The sequence below is a fragment of the Daucus carota genome, chromosome 2 (assembly GCF_001625215.2).
Source record: "Daucus carota subsp. sativus chromosome 2, DH1 v3.0, whole genome shotgun sequence".
In the NCBI taxonomy this organism is placed as follows: domain Eukaryota; kingdom Viridiplantae; phylum Streptophyta; class Magnoliopsida; order Apiales; family Apiaceae; genus Daucus; species Daucus carota.
In genome coordinates, this window is record NC_030382.2 from 37,049,894 (window position 1) to 37,064,654 (window position 14,761).

The 14,761-nt window shown below is 33.7% G+C and overlaps 2 protein-coding genes across 2 annotated transcripts; one reads left to right on the forward strand and one right to left on the reverse strand.

Annotated features, from left to right (window-relative positions):
- The first annotated feature begins 393 nt into the window (after positions 1-393).
- Positions 394-3,132, forward strand: LOC108209722 (zinc finger protein BALDIBIS). Its single transcript, XM_017380786.2, has 3 exons — positions 394-868; positions 1,072-1,471; positions 1,805-3,132. The coding sequence occupies exons 1-3, from the start codon at positions 733-735 to the stop codon at positions 2,694-2,696; spliced, it is 1,428 nt and encodes a 475-aa protein (XP_017236275.1). The 5' UTR covers positions 394-732; the 3' UTR covers positions 2,697-3,132.
- A 3,769-nt stretch (positions 3,133-6,901) lies between these two features.
- On the reverse strand, positions 6,902-14,305 carry LOC108205951 (probable pyridoxal 5'-phosphate synthase subunit PDX2). The gene is made up of 7 exons (XM_017376085.2): positions 14,093-14,305; positions 13,879-14,006; positions 13,441-13,528; positions 13,288-13,361; positions 12,627-12,797; positions 7,336-7,436; positions 6,902-7,262 (listed from the first exon to the last, which is right to left on the reverse strand). The coding sequence occupies exons 1-7, from the start codon at positions 14,247-14,249 to the stop codon at positions 7,139-7,141; spliced, it is 843 nt and encodes a 280-aa protein (XP_017231574.1). The 5' UTR covers positions 14,250-14,305; the 3' UTR covers positions 6,902-7,138.
- Positions 14,306-14,761: the final 456 nt, after the last annotated feature.

Consider the following 14,761-nt stretch of genomic DNA (forward strand, 5'->3'; position numbering starts at 1 on the left):
ACGTTCACTATATCAGACTTGTGATTCTGTACTGTCTTGTAGTGATTAGTAATGCTGGTAAATTAAAATGGAGTATTCATTGTGTGACAAATCTCTCTGAACCGAGATTTGAAATATAGATAAGCTTTTATCACTAGATTATCTTATCACCGTCTGACGGTAATCATGTATTAACATATGAGATTGAGTTACATTAGCAAGTGGTAGTGAGGAGATTAAGTTTAATCATGAAACAGTCTCAAGTCCAATTAAGTGTTAACATTTGATTAGTATAAGTGAAGTGTGTGACAAATTTGAAAAAAAGAGAGAGGTGGTCCACCAAGGGTCTATCGCAGACCGACTTTGGAAAGAAGCCGTGTGAGATAAGGAAAGGGAGAAATACATGTATCAAAGAAAATTCACATTTGTAGATATCATATAAGTTTAGAGAGAGGGAGATATTCTCTTTTAGCTACCCTTCATTCAATTTTTTTTTTTCCAAACTTTCAAACAAAAGTGAGAAAGAAGAAGAGCTCAGAGAGAGGGGGGGAGAGAGATTGAGAGAGAGAGAGATTGCTTAGAGCTCAGTTTGCTTATTAAGGAAACCTTAGGGTTGTAATTGCATCTCATCAATGCATATTTCCAAAACATCCTCGTTTCCGGCGGCTTTGTATTATTGTAAATTTACTGCACTCTAGCTAGCTCAAGCTTTTTGTGAATTAATTTTGTAAGTTGTTGAGATTCAGGTCCAGCATGCTGTCTCCTGAAGATCTCTCTTCATCGCTTAGTGGCTTCATTCAAGAGCCACTTCCAATTTCAAACCCTATCCCTAACCCTATTTCAGGTCCTGCAACCGCTAAGAGGAAGAGAAGCCTTCCCGGCACCCCTGGTAAGTCGGTACCTAGTGTCGATCTATCTATCTATATATATGTGTGCCATGTGTGTGGTGTGTGTCCATCCATATATCCATTTCTATATCATCGCATCTCGGTCAAATTTAATGTCGGTCAAATTTAAGGGAGTCGAATGATCCGTGTTCTCTTGCAGACATACTTAATTAATAGGAGTATAATTGTTTGACAAATCTTGCAGATCCAGATGCAGAAGTGATAGCACTATCACCAGCATCATTGATGGCCACGAACAGATTCGTCTGCGAAATATGCAACAAGGGTTTCCAGAGGGATCAGAACTTGCAGCTGCACAGGAGAGGCCACAATCTGCCGTGGAAGCTGAAACAAAGAAACACCAAAGAGGTAATCAGGAAGAAAGTGTACCTGTGTCCGGAAAAAACATGCGTTCATCACCATCCCTCGAGAGCCCTCGGAGACCTCACCGGAGTCAAGAAGCATTACAGCAGGAAACACGGCGAGAAGAAGTGGAAGTGTGACAAGTGTTCCAAGAAATACGCAGTTCAGTCGGATTGGAAAGCTCATAGTAAGATTTGTGGGACTAGAGAGTACAAATGTGATTGTGGCACTCTTTTCTCTAGGTACGTTTAATTCTTTCCTTTTGTCCCTTTAAATTTATGATTATATCCCTAACACCTTGATTTGCAGTCGTTAAAAAGCTAATTACCACTACAACAAACCGGCCTATTTACGACTGATATTTGGTCTTTACCGACCAAAATTTCGGTCGGAAAACCTTGGTTATGGTAGTGCATGTTGTTATATTTCATGTGTACTATGTGTATCTCTAAAGTTTGTGTAAGATCTATAAAGAGATAAATGGAGGTCAGGCTTGGGAGTTAGAGTTTTGTTTGTTTGTGTGAACATGTATATGACTATACATCTATAATATAATTCATGTATATATCAAACAGGAAGGACAGCTTTATTACACACAGGGCCTTTTGTGATGCATTAGCTGAAGAAACAGCTTCAAGAGTTCCTGCACCCAATACTTTGCATTTGAGGAATGAATTGATGATGAATATGAACAATCTTCAATCGAATGGAAGCGCGCAATTTTCAGGTATGTTTGGATCAGTGGATGATCAAACCGGGCAGCTCAATCTGGATGGAAATAAATCAAGGTTGCCATTATGGTTGGATCATAATCCTAATGCCTTCTTGGCCTCGAATTCGGGAGGCTTAGCTCCTGAGTTAGTCCAACAGATTCCGAACAATATGTATGGATTAGTACTCAAGGAAGAACAAGACACCGGTGGAAACATGAGTTCAATGTATTACGCCAACAATATCAATACCACTCCAACTCATCATCATCAAGAAGCAAGCCAGTCTCACATGTCGGCTACTGCATTGCTACAAAAAGCCGCGACAATGGGATCTACAAGGAGCAATTCCCCGGGGATGCTGGCGAATTCATTTGGCCTAATGAACTCAACAATGTCAAGCAATGCACACAATTTCAGTTCTCTCAATCAAGGAGCCATAATGCTGATGGGTGATCATCACAATAATGCGGCAAGGGCCTCGGACCGGTTTATGATGATGATGGGAGAAAAACAAATCCACGAAAATTCGATGAATTATAATCAGTTGGGAGGAGGGCTGACCAGAGATTTTCTCGGCGTGGGAGAAAATAATAGTAACCAAAATATTTTCAACAGTGGCTCAAATATTAATAACAGTGAATTAGAAAGTGGGAGGCTATTCTTGCAACAAGAGCTACAAGCTAAGTTTGGTTCAATGAGTTCCACAATGGACCTAGCAGAGCAGTACAGTTGTACCACAACTGGAACTCACTGAATTATTTGCAGCTAGCTAGCTAGCTAGAGCTGAGCTATCATGTTTTTGAATGCAAGATACATGATTACATACACGTACTTGAATGTGTTTGTGTGTGTAAATTTTGTGCTTGTGAATTGTCAGGAAATTTTGGGCCCACTTGAAACTGGATATGCTGGAAAGAAAGGATATGAAGCGACAAGGCAATCACAAGGGCTGGGAAAAGTAGAGGTGATTGCATTCTGCTACTGTCTCTGAAGCTGCTTTAATTAGCAAATCTGTAGAAAGACATATAATTTGTTTTTATTTTTACATTCTTCTTTTCAAGTTTTGCATCATTCATTAGCAAGCAACTAAGCAAGTACTGTTATTAGCTCTTTAATATGGGATTTGTCTGAGTACAAAACAAACACTTGACATTGTTATTACCAGCTGAGTTACATTTATTTTGGTACAATATTATGGTCTTAAATTATTTGGACCATATATGGATCTTATCTACACCTCTGGTCTTTGTTGGTTTGCTGAACTATAGTGTGCAGCATCCGTGCATGTAATATAGTCGCATGTTTATATTGTTGGGGACTTGTGAATGGGAAAATTTAATAACTCTGTATTGTAATAATTAATATATTTTTTAAAATCTTAATATTAAATATTAGTCCTAATTTCTATATAAATTGACATTTTTAATTATATACATGTTTTTATACACTTCAGTAGTATGATAGATACTTTTTAATACTGATGTGTAATTTTTTAGATAAACTTCTATATTATGTATTATCATCGATAATTTTTAATTGATATTATTTAATAATTATATGAAATTTCATCAAATTAGATAATGTGACGGAATTTATATTTGTTGTTTGATCCTAAAAGTGTTTAAGTCATGAATCTTAGTATATCATTTCAAAATCTTGTACATGATAGTATTATTGAAGATTCACTATGATTATAACAAGAATATAAATTCTCTTATGTGATCATTTTTTAAAAGTGATAAGTTTCACGGATATCTAATAAATTTTGTATAAATAATATAGGGGGCTTTCATTAATAACCAAGTCTATAATTTTTTTTGCAAATTTAGTGTGATTTTTAAAATTATTTGCAAAAATACTAGCTTCCAAATAAAAATTGCAAAACTACTATTTTCCTGAACTTTTTTGCAAAAATACAATAATTGCACTTGCAATTATATTTGCAACTCCTAGCAACTCTATAACTGTAGAAAAATTAGAGCATCTGCAAGACTAGTACTAATATCACGAAATCAACGAATAACAATCACAAAATCAACTCAAAACTTCTTTATAAATGTCAAAGTTATGATTCTGATAGGGTTCTGGGGAGACCCATAGCCGAAAGTTGAAGACTAATAAGCCTAATCTCCTTCTCATTCGAGCAAGAAACTCCGATGAGAGGACAATCACGGGCGCTCATCTTTGGAGCATTAATTTGCCATTCGTGCCATTATAAATTGTGAGAATATTGGTGGTGGCAGGGATCGAACCTGAGTCCTCTGCCAACCTCGCTCTGATAAGATGTCAAGGAACCAGTTCCTCTAAAACCTCAAGGTGTTAGAGAATGGCCTTTTCCAGGATCTTATATTCTAACACTGTGGATGAAGATGGGATGTCTTGAAGACATTTGACATCATCTTCGATGGCTGAAGTGAAGCAAAAAGGGACAGTAGTGATAAAAAGAAATAAAGAAGGGCGGGTCTATTTTCATATTTGCGATTTGTAGGGTTTAAAGTTATGATTTTAATGAAGTGTTGTGCGAAAATGAAGGTGAAAAATTGAAAATTAAAAGGGGTAAATTGAGTGGAAAAAGTTAATGTTTGTATATGTTAAACGATTGGATTACCTGCCGGAAATATCAAGCTATCGTTTGCAATTTGATATATTCTTTTACGAAAATACTGAAGTAGCATTCACTTGAACGGTATATATTTTCGTAATTTATTTTCAGAAGATAGTAAAATCGTAAAAATAATTACAAAAAATAGTGTTTTGGATAAATACCCTAAATAATATTGTTGCATAGTCTCCAATAATTAACTTAGCTTTATTATTTAAATGGCATGTATTTACATATTTCATTAATATCACACTATAACTTGACAAATATTAGACATTCTTTTTTTAGATAGAGGCGTTCCTGGTGCAATAATTTTCTAAAATCTTGAATCAACATGTGCACGTGGTTTGATAAAAAAATTTAAACCGCATATGCATCATATATGATATAACACAAAAATCACACAACACAAAAATATAATACGGTTTATGCAGCTTATATATTTCAAAAATATTTTTCAAATGTAATATAAATATAATTGGGTTTTTTACATACCTAAACCTAAAAAGTATTTTTAAAAAGTAATGTCATTTTTTAAAAAATTACAAAAATACTTTTGCCAAAAAAAATTACAAAAATACTATCTTTCAAATAAAATTATAAAAATACGGAGATTGTATTTGAATCATATCTCCAATTGCTAGCGCCTAGCAACCATATATGCAACCATAAATAAAATTTTGCACAAATATGTTGTAATTGTAATTACATAACAAGTTGCAAATGATGAAAAATAAATATCGTTGCGAGGCAAGTCTTAATATCAGAAAAGTAAACACAAAATCAACTAAAACAATCACACTCCTTGGATACAGGCCTAGCAGACGATGTTGGGTGAGCACTAAGTAGGTTCTGGAAGGGTAGAAGTCATCGGGATATATGGTGCGAAGGTGGTGATTTTTTGGTCGCGGGATTTTTATCCACCACCCAGAAAATCATTGGGTGCATAACCTGTACACAGCCATCCAGGACCCATATAAAACTAACTCATTATATGGGCCATTCATTTCATGATAGACTTCTTTACGGGAGTGTATTCGATTGGGATTTTAATTCATTGTTTTTAGTCTATGAATTTTAATGGATTGTATGGAATTTTGATTTTGTGCGGATTCTTGATGAAATGTCGTAGAGTTGATGGGATTTAGGTACAATGCTTCAAAATCCCATTGAATTTGGTGGGATTTCAAAAAACTTAAAATACACTGAAGAATGCCACAAAATCCATCATTTTATGAAATGAAAAAAAATCCATCAGCATTTGAATACCATCAGATTTTAATGGATTTTAAACAATCCCAATTGAATACCATCGGATTTTAAAGCATAATTTAAAATCTCAATTGAATACCATCAGATTTTGTGGCATAATTTAAAATCCCAATTAAATACCTCAAGATTTTAATGGATTTCAAACAATCTCAATCGAATACCCTCGGATTTCATGAATGCAAAAAAATCCTTTAAAATCTCAATCCAATACACCCCTCTACTTCATAAATTAATAGAGAAGATCTAAGGACTGAGACCAAAACTGATTTATAAATTTACTTGCTGGCTTGGATATATAACATGATCCTTTACTATACTCATTTCTTTCTGCTGTAATTGATCCCTCTAATTTTTTATTTTTTTTTGTTTTTTTGGCTCCTCTATTCCTCTTATAGGTTAAAAGATCAAGAATTCCAGATTACAGAAGTGATTTTGCGACCAGGCTGAGATTTGAGAACCTCATTGCATTAACTGTAGCAATACATTGTTTTGTTACATATAATGTATTTTTTATCTTCAAACTCAATAATGAAGCAGAAGTCATTGAGGTTGCGATATTTGATGGGAGTACTAGATAACTTGACAATACATTAACAAGCCTCTATCTCAACTTAATATGAATATAGTGCAAGATTAGTCCACTAAAATATAAGTACGCCAGACAATTACAAGAATTCTAATACTCTTGAGTCTTGACATAGATATATGCACAGAATGCACGTGGAACTAAATATACACTACAATTACAAATAATATACAAATTATAATTAACTGTATATATAGCTTCTTCAGTATTGTAAATTTTATACTTAACAGGACCTGATTCTGGAACCCTTTGGAGATATTTATGGATATCAACAAAGCTAAAAGGGCAAACATGTAAGAATTCTACTTATTAATTCTACATTTGTAGCGTTGCATTGTTAAGGGATGCATCTTACTCCCTCATCATTGATCAGATGAGATCAGAAGAATACAAAATTTGCATGGAGTTGCAGCTAAATTCACCTTCAGGTTATTATATATATTACATAACTTTGAAAAGTGGTGCTTGTTGCTATTTGGAATTGAATAATGAAACTAAGTTAATCATGAAAAAAGGCATGGATTAAAGTTCCAAATTTATGTACATCTGCGCAATTAACCTAATACTTTGGTGCCAGATACAGAACGACTTTAACTGAAGAAGAGAGAACAAACACTACTGCGATTAAAGGCAAGTGTTAATGTGAAAGTCTGGGGAGATACAAGGGAAGACATTGATTTTGACCGAAATACCTTTTCATAGGTCGTTCCATCATCCCTATTTCTGTATTTTGCTACTATTGATAAACAGGAAGATCAATTTTGGGTTGCTCATAGCTTTGGTGGCCTCCATAGGGGATGATAATGCTACTTGAGGCCTCGTTATCAACCTCGGCTGTCATCTTTAAGAAGTAACTATGCCTATAAAAAACATGCATTTTAATAATTCCATCTCATAAACAATTAACTTCTTGCTTGTGAGAATTATATGTACCATCGAGTGTCAGCAGTCAGCTCAGGATGGAAAGCAGTTGCTAGTATGTTCCGTTGTCTAACAGCCACGATTGCTTTCTTTGGAACCTCAGCATCCTCCGGCTGCATGAAATTAAACCATAAGATAACATAGATATGTCAACTGAGAACAACCCCCCAAAATTAGTTTAGAATTATTTCTAATGAGTCCAAGCCCTGCAACAACTTGAGATGGCTTCACAGGATTCCTAGACTGGAATATACAGTAGATTTTAATTATACAGATATCTTCTAAACATTTGTATTTTAGCTTCCGGAGTATTTGTATATCGCAAACATAAAGGTTGAGAATGATTTTGCACTATGTATTGCAAGAGGCATTACGCCCTCATTAAATTGCGGTGGAATACTTGCAACTTATTCATATTTTTATTAGAATCCTTATCAAATGTAAGTAGCAGACTGTATATCACAAACTTCTTAGTTTACCTTATCACAAAAAATAGTGCCCGGTTTTTTTTTGAATACCTTTACTTATACCTAAATTGTCCTCAATATCTTGCTCGTTGAGTACAATAAGATTCCTGAAAAACACCACACATAAAGCCCACGCAGGCATTATGGGCATTTAAGCTAAACCCATTTGTGGAAGGTGCAAACACAGAGTTCTGGGTGAGTAAAAAGGGCTGGGCAGCTGAATCAGTCTAGGCAGTCCACACCTGAGAAATGGAAACAAACTACCACCCGAAGATCTATACAGCAGCCTCTTAGCATACCAAAGCAAAACTGTAACAGCTGACTGATGTACCATCACTAAAACAGCCTCCACTGAAACCCGCGCCAATTATACATCATTAGAAGAATGTGCTATTTGGTAAGCTACAGCAGCATACTGTAGTCATATTCGAAGCATTCCCTTCTTAACATAGTTTCGGGTAAAAAAAGTCTCTTCTTCAAAGTCTTTGTGCACTTGCTACCTAGACTTGGGAAAAACAACTGCGAATGGCAGAAGGAGAAGATAACTTTGATTGTTGCTTAGATGTTAGATAAGCTGAAAATATCTCTCTATATAATATTCTTCCTGTTCCCAGTATGGATGTTTTTCATGCAAATCCTAAGCTGCATACTGCAGAGCATGTACTAAATAAACAGACTCAATTTATAACACTCCCATTACCACAGAAATATCCTTCTATAACGATTACTAGAGTCTCTCTTTATATATTTCATTTCATAATTTTTTTTATCTTTGTTATAATAATTATATATAATTTTAATCAAATTCTAATGCAAATGATAGATTACAATTTAAGTTTTACTTTTATGTAAAAACTAGATTATAATTCTAATTGAAAATTAAATATTAAAAAATAATTATTATATAATTAAAATATTATTAAAAAAACCATAAAACAAAATAAAGTTAAATTTAATGTAAAACAATTAACTGGGAATTAGATAGTAAAAATTAGTTATCACGTAGTTATAATATAAATTACATAACAATATGTGATTGATGGAATCTGGGTCATACACCTCGTATCTTTAGAACAAATTATATAAATATTTAATTTAGATATGTTAATGATGGGTTTCGAACTTAAGCCTTTAGTTTTCATGTTAGAATATAAAATATTCTTTAATTCCAGATCTAATGGTCGTCTTTTATTTACTCAATGATCTAACAGTCATTTTTGAGTGACCAACCAAATATACTCACACCCGCTTACAATAGTCTCCGTTACTCTGACCCGGCGGCTGTACCGGTGTCGACACGACACGACCCGGGACGTAACGCAAGATACATGTCTAATTCGTGTGTGTGAAATCAGACCCGTCATTGCCGTAGCCGGAAAAATTTTGAAGCTTGTCGTATGTTTTTTGCAAGTCGCCGCAGGATTTTGCAGGTCTTCGATATAAATCGACTCTCTATTCATATTAGAGAGATTCATGTGTTTGCTTTCAAGTTTCAAAGTTTTTAGATCTGGTTTTAAGCCGTGGCAATTGAAAAACGAAGGGAAGACTGAAGAGGGGATGTTTGGAAGGAAATATGAGCAGATCACGTGCCTACCTTTTTGTTATTCTAATTTATTTTAAAAATATTATAATTATACAGCTGTTAGCCTGTTATGATGATGGTTCATTACTTGATTGTGTAGTTACATTTTCCAAGTTTACACAAACTGCTACGTACATATCTCGCTATAAAATATGTACTACGAATTAATTAATTATTATCTCACAAAAATAAAATTAATAATAATATTATGAAATATCATTTGATTGAACTCAACTTATTTTTCGGAAATAAAATTTTATTTTTGAAGAAAAGTAAATTATTTAAACTTTATAAATGTAAAAATTATTTGTATCAATAAAATTTATTCCTGTAAAATTGTAGACTAAATATACCCAAATTTAGAATCAAAGAAAAAAATTATCTATATCAATAAAATTTATTACTGTATAAGTTTGAATATATACCCAAATTTAGAATCAAAGTGAAAGGAAAAATATAACAATAATTTATTACTGTATAAGCATTGCAAAGATTTTCATAGAAGTTGTTGAAGAAGTTGGTGTGCCTAATATGGTGCAGATAGTGACAAACAATGCTTCAAACTATAAGGCTGATGGTGCTATGGTTGAGAGTAAGTTTCCTTAAAAATTTTGACTCCTTGTGTGGTTCACTGTTTAAATTTGACAATTAAGGCTATATGTATAAACTAGTGTATCATCTGCTTACTATACTCATTTTGCACGGATACAAGATTTAGTCACCCAGGCGCATGATATTAATTATTTTATATTAAATCATAACTTGCCCCGGACAATTTTTGGTCGTTACTCGCATTTAAAATTACTCAAAGTGGCGGATACTAGATTTGCTTCACATGTCATGCTGACCAGGATTAGAAAAGTTAGAGATGCCTTAGAAAAGATAGTAATGGATTTTGATTGGAAAAAAATAAAAGGCGATTTGAAGAATGTAAATGAGTTAAAATCCAGAGAAAATAAAGACAGGTTAGTAAGTGATACATGGTGGGATAAAGTAGACCATTTTGAGTCTATGATGAAATATTTTAGGGTTGCGGATTAGGAGTCTTGTATCTTACATTATATTTATGATATGTGGAACATTATGATTGAGGATGTACATGCTTGTATTTTTTATTACGAGAATGAAGATTTGTTGATAGGCAAATCTGTGTTTTTTGATGCTATTCAACAAAACTAGAAGACAGGTGGAATAAAAATAATGCACCACTTCATTGCTTGGCACATTTGGCACATTTCCTTGTCCCAAAATATTATAGCCAACAATGTTGAATGGAGGTGGTCTTGGTGATCACCGCGTAGCACCAGATCAGGATGGAAAGAGTTTCTTTGAATAGGGAACTTTGTTTTAAAAGGCTACTTGACAATCCAAATGACCTTGAAAAAGCTTTTAAAGAATTTGGTTCTTCTTCATGTGATCTTGATTCTTTTAGTCAGCCCAATGTCATAGCGTCAAGATTTGATGAAGACCCTATGTCATGGTGGGCTAGTTATGGTTCATACAAGCCATTGTTACAAGGTCTTGCCTTTAGATTACTTTCACAATCGGCATCATCATGTTGTGAATGTAATTGGAGCACTTATGGAGCCATTCAAAGTGTTAAAAGAAATCGATTAGCTACTGAAACAACGGAGAGCCTAGTGTATATTCACAACAATGTCAGATTGTTCTCAAGAAAGGGGAGAGAATATATGGAAGGACAATCCAAATATTGGGACATTGGTATGATTAATTTGTACATTCACATTCCAGGCAATTTTTATGCAATTTATTTGTATGTACTTACCATTTTCCATTTGTTTTGTGAGGGGGATAATTATAAAGAAGATAGCCTGTTGGAAATTGCTGAATTATTTTTAAATGATGCAGAGATTGAAACAATGACATTTGAAGAATGAAGATGCACGAATATGTGGCAGCTTTACTACTATTTACTGGAACATTTAATTATTTTAAGTTTGTGATTTTAATGGCTTGAGTTGTTGAGCATGGAACTCAATTTGTTTTGCATAAGAATTGAATGAAACTTATTTAATTGATCTTTTTGATAATTGTTATGAATATATAAAATATATTATTTATTAAAAAATTGTCATGTCCCCGTATCCGTGTCCAAATTTTGGACGGTGTCCCCGTGTCTGAAATTTTTTAAAGTAGGCAAATCCAACACGGATCGATCCGTGTTGTGTCCAACACCCCATACCCGAGTCCGAGTAACATAGATAATAGTACTGAATATATTAGCATAGACTCATATTTCCATCTTTTCTTTTCCACAGTTCATATCATAGAAACTACACTTAGAGATTACATGAATCTTGATAAAAATTCTAGAATAACTAAGTACCCGTAAATTGTGTAGTGAAAGCACAAAATATCCACGAACTCGGTTGACAACTATATCATCAAGGACAATCTATATCGACAAAGAATCATGTGGCAGGTTACTTTGAAAATGATATCATGTTATGAAGAGTTCATCGCTTTTTCTTTAAGCAAGTCACTCGTACATATAAATATATGTACATCATTATCCAATATCCAGTTTCATTCCAGTTTCATTGAGTTGAGCACTTAATATGACTTTAAAAGCCTAAGTGTCCGCTTCTATTAAGTTATGCAGTATGACACCACTAGTATAAGCAACAGTCAACGGTTATGTGTACACTAAAGTAACATTACTTTTTTCGTTTTGAGAACTCTGTAAACTTTACAAGCCATGCTCCAATTCATCGGAGTAAATTGTAGGGATGGAACAAAATTCGTACTATTTAGTGACTTGAAATTAATAATTTTCAATTTCCTCTCAATCCCAGCAATGTGAGGATAGGTTCATCATTCCTACTTCTCATTTTCTTCACCAAACATTTCTTTCTTATTAATTTCCTTATGAATGACTAGAGCAAATATATGCAAGACAGAAAAATGATATTTCAGAAACTACAAAGATATAGATAGAAGTGAAAAAAAAATTACCACACACTAAAAAGATGGTTTGCTAATCACTAATAATCTTTTAAATTGACGTAATAAGAATAGATTCTTGATTATAAAAAGAAACCCATGGGACATAAGCATAGAAGAACATTTCATAGATACTGTACATATCACAAATATAGCTTATACTTTGATGTCCATATAGAGGAGAATGATCCCACAATGCATACAAATTAGTATTTAGTTTATGCATCAAGGGGTATCAACTAATTATATAAACAATTATTAAAGATTTAAAACAAAAATAAAGCACCAACCTCTTGGCTAACATTTTTGTCAGAAGGGTAGGAGACATCCGCCAGCACTTCAACTTCTGGTCCTACTTCAAGTATTGCAGGGGCACGGATAAAAACGGCGCGGAAACTAGGGGGTCCACCTTCCTTCACCACGATTTCTGGCACTAAGAGCTCTGCTTCAAAGCTCTGAATCTGCATGAAATTATTTTACTCTAAAACCTAAGCTCCGGTTCAGGTAAGAAGCCAAACGAAACATTGAGGAAAACAATTTTAGCTTGGATACAATAACTAATGCAGGTATATAACCTGCCACATATTACATACGACATACGAACACGTAATATAAATCTACCACATACGAACACATAATATAAACCTACCACATACGACATCACCATAAACCCAGCTAAGTTGCCAAATTAGAATAATGGATAAAAGTGGAGCATTAGGGAAAAGGGAATTTAAAATGTGATACTACCTTCAAACAATTTCAATGTTTGTCCGTGGCCCGTGCAACAATATATGACATGCATAATGTTCTTATATATATCTGATGCTCCAAATAAAAATTTCTACAAGAGTGAACTATAACATAACTTTGTGAAACAAGCATTTAAGAAATTAAACTTTGACTTCTGTACATTCAAACAATTTTCTACCTTCCGGCTACAGAGATATGTACCTGACTACCAAAGAAGTTTCTATGAACGGTACAATCAAGGCCCCCGATCAATTCCTGTCCTCCGATTTTCTGCCCTGAAAGATGGCACCACACTTTGTCAATCTCAATTTCAGTATAAATTAATGAATACATAACAACAACAAAAATACAAACCAGTTGCTCTGTCTGCCAAGAAGATAAGACCTGCACAAGTCCCCCAAACTGGCTTCCCCATTTTAACAAACTCCCGCAAAGCAGGAAACTACAAATAGCATTCAAAACGTAAAATCAAGCACAATACCCAAAAGAGGTCAAAAAATATCACATTTTACATTAAAAGTCTTCAGCTTAATTGCCCACGGAGCACAAATTAATAATAATAAAATCATAATAACAGCAATAGTAACAAACTAGTCCCACATCAAATACATGTAACGCCTCAGTCCCGCATCAAAGCACAGATATGTGTGTTGGGCCCATATATTACCCAAGTTGTTACATTTGAGTCGAGCCTATGTAATATCAAAATTCAAAATAAACCCAATTTTTTTTATTAAGACTCGAGATTAGACCCGGATTGTAATTAAGTAAATAAAAGGGGAGGGCACACACCAAATTATTCAACTCAGCAAGCTTGGCCATGGTGGTACTTTCCCCACCAGGTATAATAAGAGAAGTAACATTCTGTAACTGTTCTGCCTTTCTTATTTCCACACCTCGTGCTCCGATTCTTCTAAGTGCTGTTAATACCCATTAACAAAATTACAGATATAAAAAGAAAATTAAAGGGGTGAGTGTATGTATGTATGTGTTTATATATTCATACCTGCTATGTGTTCGTTAAAAGATCCCTGTAAAGCAAGAACACCCACAGCCATTTGTGTGTTCGGACAAGACAACAACAAACAAATGGTGAGATTAACAGGGGATTTAAAGAGTTGGAGCAGCCACAAGGGAATCGTGTTCACCTGTGCATCAATCATATATATACACTTTACTTTTTTGCGTCACTGAATTTACGACTCTGCCTGGCACGGGTGTTCTTGTTCTTATTTTTTTTTAAATTTATATATCCTTGTTTAAAAAAAAAAACATTATATATTCTTACTAATTTTAAATAATCAAGCAATTTTTAGCTAAATCAAAATAATATAATTCCGTCACAAATAATATGATAGTATACCTTTTTTTCAATTTTAGAGTTGAATAGTGAAAAAAGCCGCGCTTCGCGGCGGCGTTATAAATTTTGATATGAATTAATATTATAATAGCATAAAAATTATTTTGAGTCATCTTCCGCTTAAACATTTCACTAATAAAAAAATATTATAATTAGTATAATTTTTTTTAATTAGTCATCCTTACAATACTAATAATAAAATTAGTTCGAACCGCCTCCCGTCAAAGACAATATTGATCCATAATTATTATTTTTATTATAAAATTAAATATTATAATTTAGATCAAAATTAGTTTGAGTCGGTCCCTTATCAAA